Raw genomic sequence first — 10,591 nt, 5'->3', positions numbered from 1 at the left:
TGCGTGTGCGTAGAATTTTTTTGTTTTCCATGCAACGTTTCCCAACAGTGGCATCATGAGCCAGGTCTATGCGTAGATGATATGCACGAGTAGAACAGAAAGAGTTGTGGGAGGTGATAGTCATACTGCTTACCACCAACGTCTTATTTTGATTTAGCGGTATTGTAAGATGAAGCGGCCCGGACCAACCTTACATGTCCACGCACATGAGACCGATTCGACCGACAGACATGCAACTAGTTTTGCATAAAGGTGGCTGGCGGGTGTCTGTTTCTCCTACTTTAGTTGAATCGAATTTGACTGCGGACGGTCCTTGAAGAAGGTTAAAACAACAAACTTGATGAAACACCGTTGTGGTTTGATGCATAGGTAAGAACGGTTCTTGCTAGAAGCCCGTAGCAGCCACGTAAAACTTGCAACAACAAAGTAGAGGACGTTTAACTTGTTTTTGCAGGGTATGTTGTGATGTGATATGGTCAATACATGATGTGATATACGTTATTGTATGAGATGATCATGTTTGTAAGTTATCGCAACCAGCATGAGCCTTATGGTTGTCTCTTTATTGTATGAAATGCAAACTCCATGTAATTGCTTTACTTTATCACTATGCAGTAGCAATAGTTGTAGAAGCAATAGTTGGCGTGACGACCTCAACACAACGATGCTACGATGGAGATCAAGGTGTCAAGCCGGTGACGATGGAGATCATGACGATGCTTTGGAGATGGAGATCAAAAGCACAAGATGATGGCCATATCATGTCACATATTTTGATTGCATATGGTGTTTATCTTTTATGCATCTTATTTTGCTTAGAACGGCGGTAGCATTATAAGATGATCCCTTCACTTAATTTCAAGGTAATAGTGTTCTCCCTGCGAATGCACTGTTGCTACAGCTCATCATTTCAAGGCACCATGTGATGATCGGGTGTGATAGACTCTACGTTCACATACAACGGGTGTAAGACAGTTTTACACATGCAGAATACTTGGGTTAAACTTGATGAGCCTAGCATGTACAGACATGGCCTCGGAACACTAGAGACCGAAAGGTCGAACGTGAATCATACAGTTGATATGATCAACATAGATATGTTCACCATTGATGACTACCCCATCTCACGTGATGATCGGACATGGGTTAGTTGATTTGGATCACGTATCACTTAGATGACTTGAGGGATGTCTATTTAAGTGGGACTTTATTAGTAATTTGATTAATTGAAATTAATTTATCATGAACTTAGTCTTAATAGTTTTTGCATATCTATGTTGTAGATCAATAGCTCGCGATATAGCTCCCATATATTTAGATATGTTCCTAGAGAAAACTAAGTTGAAAGATGATAGTAGCAATAATGCAGACTGGGTCCGTGATCTGAGGATTATCCTCATTGCTGAACAGAAGAATTATGTCCTTGATGCGCCGCTAGGTGACAGACCTATTGCAGGAGCAGATGCAGACGCTATGAATGTTTGGCAAGCTTGATATGATGATTGCTTAATAGTTTAGTGCGCCATGTTTTACGGCTTAGAACCAGGACTTCAAAGACGTTTTGAACGTCATGGACCATATGAGATGTTCCAGGAGTTGAAGTTAATATTTCAAGCAACTGCCCGAATTGAGAGATATTAAGTCTCCAACAAGTTCTATAGCTGCAAGATGGAGGAGAACAGTTCTGTCAGTGAACACATATTCAAAATGTCTGGGTATCATAATCACTTGACTCAGCTGGGAGTTAAGCTTCCAGATGATAGTGTTATTGACAGAGTTCTTTAGTCATTGCCACCAAGGTACAAAGGCTTCGTGATGAACTATAATATTGTGACGCCCGGATAATTAAGCTACAATAACCCTCTGTTAATGATGCCACGTCACCACGGTTACTGTTGCTAATCTCGCGTTAATTCAAAACCGATTCAAATTCAAATTCAAAATCAAGTCAAACGGTAAAGTTTTCAACCAATAAAACTAAAATGTTTGGGTTGTGCCAAATAATGCATAGGTATTTATGGTGGAGAAACCACACTTTTATAAAATGTTTAAATACTCTAAAATGATTTAAACGGTAGCAAAAACAATTATTTAAATGCTTTGAAAATATTAAAACAAATGAAAAGTATTTTATTTAAAGTTCCCAATTTAATGTGTTTGTGGTATAATTGGAACTACCAATTTAGGATCTATTGCTATAATTAATAAAACTAAATAAACTTAAGAGATAAGTGAAGACAGAAAAGAAATAAATAAAAGAAAAGGTAAAAAAGTAAAAGAGAAAACTACTAGCACTTAAGGCCCGCGACTACAGGAGCCGGGCCAGCCCATCAACGCCCCTCATCCCCTACCTCTCTGTTCACCACACCCCGTGGACACAGAGGGCTCGTCCATGGTTGGGGATCACCACGCGGCGTGCATCCAGCCCCCTCGGCCTCCTACTTGACTCCCATCGATGCCTGCGAACCCTAGCCTCTCCACTTCTCCCCCCTCGCGCCGCTTTCTTCCACGCGCAGCCGCCCACCGCTGTTGCTTCCATGAATGTCGTCGTCCATGTGGTCTCCGCCCGCCCTGCACCGCGAGGCCATGCCCAGGAGGCGCGCTGCCCTCGACTACGTCCTCTATGCCAAGACATCGGAGTCGGGGACCACCACCACGCCGGATCCGACCGTCTTCTTCCTCGACGGCCGCCGGCGATCCCCAATGATTCCGGTGCCTCTGCTGCTCCTAAGCCCACGCCGGGCCTCCTTGTGCCTTCCCGGTGAGCTCCGACTACTTTCCCCTCTCCTCGCGCATCTCTTTCTTCCCCGTAGCTCGCTCCCCATGTTGTTTCCGCCATGGCCGAAGCTCTGCGTCCGTGCCCGCGTGGCCCAGCCACCTGCAGCCAAACCCTGGAGCCACCTGCACGAGCCCCGTGCGCGGCCGACCATGCGCCTCCCGCGTGCTTGTGCTCCGCCTTGCCGCTAGTTGCTTCTGCTGCATTGCTGCTTTAGCCGCCGCCGTCGCCTACAGCTTGTCGTGCCTGCCAGCGCCCAGCCGCATCGTTGGTCGCCCCACCGCCCCTAGCTGCTTCCCGCGCCTGGAGCTTGCTCCTTGCGCGCGCCGCTGGCGCCGTGGCCGTGCTCACCCCCCCGCACCCACTGTCGTCGCTCCCGCCGGCTCCCTGCGTCCCACCTCTGCCCGCTCCTCCTGTCGCCCCCAGCCGCGCCCCACCGCTTGCAGCGGCGTCCGCCTCCGGCCGGCGGTGCCCACCCCGACCGCCACTGCCCCGCCGCTGCTGTTGGCTCAAGCCGAGGCCGCCAGCACCCCCCTCTGCCACTTCTGCCCTCCGCCGTGGCCTCTGGCCACCGGAGTTAACCCGCCGGCCTAATTGGCCATTAAGGCCCTAACCCACCTACTAACCCCCCACTAACATACGGCCCCCAAGTGTTTAATTAAAATAAATAACCATGTTAGTTTAGTCACTGGGTATGACATGTGGGACCCCCCATTAATTAAATCCTTTTAACTAAAAGCTATTAACTAGCAGTCTATGACTGGTGGGCCCCGACGCCCCTTTGACTGGGACCCAACCTTTTTTTAGTCCCAATTGCGAGTCCACCCTTGACTTGCCAATGGAGTTCGACCTTTTTTGTCCCAGTTGCAAGTCCACCATCGGCAGCGAATAAACCGCATATGAGCCGACCCAAATAGCTAGGATAAATTTTCTGTTTTGTTCTGTTTTCTTCATGTGTTTTCTGTTTTTTATTTTTTATTTTTCTTCATTGGTTTTTTCTGTCTTTTTAATTTTTCTATTTTTCAAAATTTGATCTCATTTTTTCGTTTTTACTGTTTTAATAAATTCACAAGTTTTAATAAATGTTCCAAAATTCATAAATTTGTTCATTTTTCTATAATTGTTCATGTTTATCATTTTTAATGAAAATGTGCTCATTTCTTGTTCTCTTCTTATTTATCTATTTTCTCTATTTGGTTTTCTCGTCTTTTTGTTTTTTCCTGTTTGCTTTTTGTCGCGGTATATCCACGACCACCTATGGGACCAGGAGGCCCCTTGCTGGTTCAGCAGGGGGACGTCACGTTGCGCAAAGAGCAGACCAGCGCATGGCAGCACGACAGAGAGCACACAAGCAATTTACCCAGGTTCGGGCCGCCGTGAGGCGTAAAATCCTACTCCTGCTTTGGTGGATTAATGGTGGAATGGGGATGGTGAAACACAAAACACTTGCCCGGCAGGGGTCGCCATAGGGCAGCAGCGACTACGCGCATATGGGGGTGTGGGTATGTCAACCTTCCAACCCTTCCCACGAGTGCCATGGGCCTCCTTTTATAGATCAAGGGGTCACCACAATGGCAAAGTAGTCATTATCCACTGATATGATAGCAAACAGTGCTATCATACCTAACTCTACGGGCTGAGAGAGTGCATTAAATGCACTGCTTAGTGTCACATCACTGGTTGCCCGACAAGGCTTTCCGGGCTATCTTGCCAGCTCCGCGCCTGTTCTCTTGACACGTCGCAGGACGGGTGTCATCTGTGGGTTTCTTCTATAGGAAATGGCTGCCATGTGGCGAATGGCTACCACTTGATCACCTTGCGGCTTCACACCGCACTGATAGACGACTTGGGTCATGCTTGAGTGGTTGGTGGGGTGTTTCTGCCCCCGCGAGCCCCGGCAGATCTTGCCGGGGTGCCTGGGTTGCCTGCTTCTGGTGGTGGCCTTGCTCCTTGCCGGGTGTAACGCCCCAAGACCGACGCTCCAGAAGCCTTCCAGTTATTTCGTTGTTGTCGTGTGATTTATTTGTGTGTTTGCATTCATCATCGCATCATATGCATTGCATCCGCTCGTAGTTGCCGCGTTCCTCCTTGCTTTTGTGACCGTTCCGAGACCAACCTTGTTCTTCGTTTTCCCTCTTGCTTAAACCGAAGTCCCTCTTTGCACAGTGCATCGCCCCCTCCCGCGCGTCCGAAAGTTGTCCCGTACCCGACCCGGGTTGTTGTTACCGATGGGTCCGGATCATCCCCTAACATCTATAAAATATCTCCGTTTTGTTATTTGGACTCCCTACCTATTTTTCTCAGCCGTTCGATTATAATCATAGGGATGAGGTATCCCCTAACCTAAATTCATCTGATATAAATATCAGTCTAACCGTAGATCCTAGGGGCTTGTCCCATCATTCCCTTTCGGCCGCCGCCACTCCACATCGGGATCCCTCCCGATCCACCTGCCCAACCAGAGCACTCCCCTGCCTTCCCGATCCACCCATCGATCCACACCCCCACCGAGCTCCACCTCGTTTTCCCCACCGGACCAATCCATCGATCCATCTCCCACCTCGACTCCGGAGCACCATCGAGCCCAGCGCCTCTCCTCCAGTTCGCTTGCCGTCGTCTCCGGCGAGCAGGTCTGCCGCAGCCACCCGCAAGGCCACCACCACCTTGCTTCTCCTCTGCCTCGACCGGAGCAAGATTTCCCCAGCTCATGGCGCCCGAGCACCCCCAGCGCCGGCAGCAGTCCACCCCACATTCGTCCTCGCAGCCCCGTGTCAGAAGCCCTTCCCCGCGCCGCCGTTCGTCCACGCCTCCAGCCCGCAGCCGTGCGCCTCCTCCCTCATCCTAGCGGAGCCCCGTCCTCCCCGCGCCTGTCCCGTGCGCCCGGCGCGACACCGGCAAGCAGCAGCAGCAACCAGGTCGCCGATGCACCCGACGGGATGAAGCTGCCGGACCCCAACCCCGTGCCCGACGCTGGCCTGTGCCATCGTCGTTGACCAGCAGATGAGCCTCACGCCCATCTCCTCTCTTCTCCCTCCTCCCATTCTTCTCACTCTCCCTCACATCTCTCTGTCTGTCTGCTCGTACAGGGAGCTCCGACGCCCTGTAGACCCGCGCCCCCATCGGACCTCCTTCCTCCGCATCCGGCCACGCCGCCGGCAAGCCCTGCCTCCGCCGCCTCGCCAAGTTCTGCCGGCCTGCTGCCTCCTCTGCATCACGCCGGTGCACCTGGCCTCCTCTGCATCGCGCTGTCCCCTGCTTCTGCATGCGAGGAGGACGACCAGCGCCAAGTCCCCTCGCCCGCGCGTTGACCAGTCCAGCGCCAGCCTGGACGAGCGCCACTCGCCGCGCGAGGCCTCCTCTACTTCGCTCGCAGCCCAGGCCCAGCGCGCCTTCCCAAGGCCCAATGTGAGCAGCCCCAGTCTTTTCCTCTGTCGGGCCAGCTAGTTTCAGCCCGTTCTGTTTTTTTCTGCTCCTGCGATTTTAGCAATTATCCAGAAAACTGCATATTTACAGTTTGCACCCTCATGTTCATGCATATAATAACTCATCAACCTTGCATCATTTGTAAATAATTTATATATGAAAAGTGCTTAGAATTTCATCTAGTTTCATAATATGCCACTCTCATCCATGTTTAAAATGTTTAAAATGCTGTTTGTTTAAATTTGCTCGAATGCCATGTTAAAATGATGTATTTCATAACTAAATAACCGTAGCTCGGATTTTAATAAATTATATATGTAAATGGGGTAGAAAAATGCCTAGTTTAACATGGTGCACATTATTTTGCTGTTTAACAACATTAAAATTGTGTTTATGGCAGAACAGTACCAAATCTAAAATATGGACATGAGGATTTTCCGGAATTGTTGTTTGTTATTTCCGGCCTCATTTAAACTTGCCTAAATAGTTAGTTTTCATATGCTTCACCTCTTGCCATGTTTAATAACATTTAATATTGTTGGGTACATAAACGAGAGAGAACTAAATAATTGATGTGGTGTTTTGTCAATATGCAACTCGTTGCATATTGAGCTCCACTTAATTTGTAGTATTGTTTGTTGCATTTTGTCATGCCATGCCTCATTGAACTGGACATGTATCATACTTGTTTGTGCATCATGCCATGTTTATGTGATGATTGTTTACTATGTTGTTTGTTTCTTTCCAGGTTGCTTCTCTCGTTACCTTCGGTTTCGTTCCGGAGTTGTGAGGATTCGTTCGACTACGTCCGTCTGTCTTCTTCATGGACTCGTTCTTCATCCTTGCGGGATCTCAGGCAAGATGACCATACCCTCGAAATCACTTCTATCTTTGCTTGGCTAGTTGTTCGTTCTATCGCTATGCTTGCGCTACCTACCACTTGTTATATCATGCCTCCCATATTGCCATGTCAAGCCTCTAACCCACCTTTCCTAGCAAACCATTGTTTGGCTATGTTACCGCTTTTGCTCAGCCCCTCTTATAGCGTTGTTAGTTGCAGGTGAATATGAAGATTGCTCCATGTTGGATTATGTTTATGTTGGGATATCACAATATATCTTACTTTAATTAATGCATCTATATACTTGGTAAAGGGTGGAAGGCTCGGCCTTATGCCTGGTGTTTTGTTCCACTCTTGCCGCCCTAGTTTCCGTCATACCGGTGTTATGTTCCTTGATTTTGCGTTCCTTACACGGTTGGGTGATTTATGGGACCCCCTTGACAGTTCGCTTTGAATAAAACTCCTCCAGCAAGGCCCAACCTTGGTTTTACCATTTGCTACCACCTATCCCCTTTTCCCTTGGGTTCTGCAGACTCAAGGGTCATCTTATTTTAACCCCCCCGGGCCAGTGCTCCTTCGAGTGTTGGTCCGAACTGAGTAGACTGCGGGGCCCCCTTGTGGAAACTTGAGGTCTGGTTTTACTCGTAGGATGTCTCATCCGGTGTTGCCCTGAGAACGAGATATGTGCAGCTCCTATCGGGATTTGTCGGCGCATCGGGCGGCTTTGCTGGTCTTGTTTTACCATTGTCGAAATGTCTTGTAACTGGCATTCCGAGACTGATCGGGTCTTCCCGGGAGAAGGAATATCCTTCGTTGACCGTGAGAGCTTATAATGGGCTAAGTTGGGACACCCCTGCAGGGTATAAACTTTCGAGAGCCGTGCCCGCGGTTATGTGGCAGATGGGAACTTGTTAATATCCGGTTGTAGAGAACTTGACACTCGACTTAATTAAAATACATCAACCGCGTGTGTAGCCGTGATGGTCTCTTTTCGGCGGAGTCCGGGAAGTGAACACGGTTTTTGGGTTATGTCTGACGTAAGTAGGAGTTCAGGATCACTTCTTGATTATTACTAGTTGACGACTGTTCCGTTGCTCCTCTTCTCGCTCTTATTTGCGTATGTTAGCCACCATATGTGCTTAGTCGCTGCTGCAACCTCACCACCTACCCTTTCCTACCCTTAAGCTTAAATAGTCTTGATCTCGCGGGTGTGAGATTGCTGAGTCCTCGTGACTCACAGATTCTACCAAAACAGCTGCAGGTGCCGACGATACCAGTGCAGGTGATGCAACCGAGCTCAAGTGGGAGTTTGACGATGACCTTGGTCATTACTATGTTTCTTTTCATGTTGATCAATAGTGGTGCCCAGTTGGGACGATCAGAGATCTAGCAGTTGGGTTATCTTCTTTCTTTTGGCTTTGACCGTAGTCGGTCTATGTGTGTACTCTGATTGATGTATGATTTATTTATGTATTGTGTGAAGTGGCGATTGTAAGCCAACTCTTTATCCCATTCTTGTTCATTACATGGGATTGTGTGAAGATGACCCTTCTTGTGACAAAACCACAATGCGGTTATGCCTCTAAGTCGTGCCTCGACACGTGGGAGATATAGCCGCATCGTGGGCGTTACACCGGGCTCGCCTGCCCGTCAAGGGAGGCCCTTCTCTTGCCGATATACTGCTCTTCTAGCTTGATCTCTGTCCCTCTGAACTGCATGTTGGTTCTTCAAATCTCTTGGTCCCTCAATCTCAGACTTGGGCTGGTGCTTCAATCTTGTTCCCGTGCCTGTGCATAGTCTGGGTGACAGACCCAAGGTCTGTTGCACCGACAGAAGCCCCCGGGCCTTCCCCGAACGCGCTGCTGAGCGTCGTTGGGGTAGGGCCTAATAAGTGCACAGGCAAGGGTTCCTGAAGAGGTTGGCCTATTGAGGTTTGCATTACTGCTTCATTAGCCTTGATTTCGGGCCAGTTTCGGTTCCCCGCGCGTGGTGTAAAGCCAATAATGGCGGGGCCGCTCCAGTGATGGCCCGTGAATGACTTTAACGCATGGGGTAGAAACTGCCAATTTACTCTTCCCACAGCGCGTCCTTATTCTTGGCCACATATGTTGCATGCATCGTGCGGGGTAGGTAACGGAGGCGCATGGCGCAGGAGAGTATCTTGGAGAGGGTCCACCCGCCTTGAATTGGCGGAGGAGGGCGGTGGTCACCCGTTGATGGAGCAGCTGCCCTTCCCCGCCCGGCCTGTAAAAGGGAGGGGTGGACGAAGGCGGAGTCATCCATCTTTGTATTCCCCCTCTTCTTCCCTTGTTCTCTGCTTCCGCCGGTGATGCCGAAGAGAAGAGCCCGGGGCCAGCCCCCAGGTTCCTGCTTGGGGTTATTGTTGCCCCATGCTGGTGCCGATGCTCGGGGAGTGAGCCTAGTCCTTGGCGTGGTGAATCTCTTGGTCTCTTCATGGCTCGGCTGGGAGGCGGGGCTGGAGATCGTTGGTAATCCCAGAATTGCCCCTCCTGGAGGTCTTGGGGCTATTGTCGACGAGAGGCGCGCCTTCCTGCCCACCAAGGAGGGGAGCGGCGCGCCTCGAGCCCCCCGGCCGTCCTGGCCACTCGCTGTCTTCCCGAGGGGGGTGCCGGACTGGAGCCTCGGCCTTCCTCCAGGGCGGTATGGATGGCGATAGAGCCCGGGGAGAAGGAGAAGACGGGAGGCAGGCCGTCCAGTAGGAGCATGACCGCATCAACGCGTTCGTCTCGTACTGGCGACCTGCTGCCCGTCCGCCTGGCTCTTCCCACCTTTTCCCGGCACCGTCATCACCGTTTCTTCCAGCTGTCGGGAAAAGGCTCGTCCCCTGGTGCTTCCGCTTCCTTTTGTTGCCTTCTGGCTGGGCTCCGGCACCTTCCTCTGCCGGTGCCTGTGCTGGAGCCCCCCTTTCGGTCCTGGGGGCGGTGACCAGGGGGCCATCGAGGTGCTCCACACGTTTTCCTCCTTCGCAGCCTCGCCACTCCCGATCTTGTCAGGCTGGGGTTGCGAGCTCCTGATAAGGATCGGGGTGGCGTTGAGCCGGTACGACGCCTGTCCTCTTCTCTTCCCACCACAATACCTGGGATAAGAGGAATAGGGAGAGGAGTTTACGGAGCACTTATCCTTTTTCAATCTTAAAATTGTAGGCAATTGCCAAATTTTAATTCAAATAATGTAACCTCTCGAGTCCATCTTTGTGTTCTGTAATGCTTGTACTTGTATCAGCATATGAATGAAAACGATGAACTTTGCCGGGAAGCCGTACATGTGTATTTCCATGCAGAGGTGGGGTGCCTCTTTTATGAAAATAAACGAGTTTTCCTCGGCAGGATATCCTGCCGGCACCCTCTTTGTCTGCCGGAGAGCTACGTCTGTCGGGGGACAGACAGAGGGGCCAGCCCCCTGCCAGCTCCTTTTTACTAAAGGCCACTGCGACCATCCTGACTGAAGCAACGTTCGAGTCATGGATGGGAGCACCTAAGTTTAAAAAGAGAGGCGAGGTTTTCTCATGCAAAGTTATAGCTTTACAGAAC

General features: G+C 50.2%; 1 protein-coding gene across 2 annotated transcripts; it reads left to right on the top strand.

Moving 5' to 3' along the window:
* The first annotated feature begins 2,341 nt into the window (after window positions 1–2,341).
* LOC123099693 (uncharacterized) lies at window positions 2,342–7,055 on the top strand. Of its 2 annotated transcripts, none has more exons than XR_006448213.1 (2): window positions 2,342–2,761; window positions 6,948–7,055. XR_006448213.1 is itself a non-coding variant. In XM_044521804.1 (2 exons), the coding sequence occupies exons 1-2, from the start codon at window positions 2,538–2,540 to the stop codon at window positions 6,218–6,220; spliced, it is 582 nt and encodes a 193-aa protein (XP_044377739.1). In that variant the 5' UTR covers window positions 2,342–2,537; the 3' UTR covers window positions 6,221–6,236. The 2 variants fall into 2 exon arrangements, 1 of the variants encoding a protein (XP_044377739.1); XM_044521804.1 differs by lacking the exon at window positions 6,948–7,055 and adding an exon at window positions 5,863–6,236.
* Window positions 7,056–10,591: the final 3,536 nt, after the last annotated feature.

The sequence above is a fragment of the Triticum aestivum genome, chromosome 4D (genome assembly GCF_018294505.1).
Source record: "Triticum aestivum cultivar Chinese Spring chromosome 4D, IWGSC CS RefSeq v2.1, whole genome shotgun sequence".
NCBI lineage: Eukaryota > Viridiplantae > Streptophyta > Magnoliopsida > Poales > Poaceae > Triticum > Triticum aestivum.
Note: the sequence above shows the minus strand (reverse complement) of the source record. Positions and strands in the feature narration are given on the sequence as shown.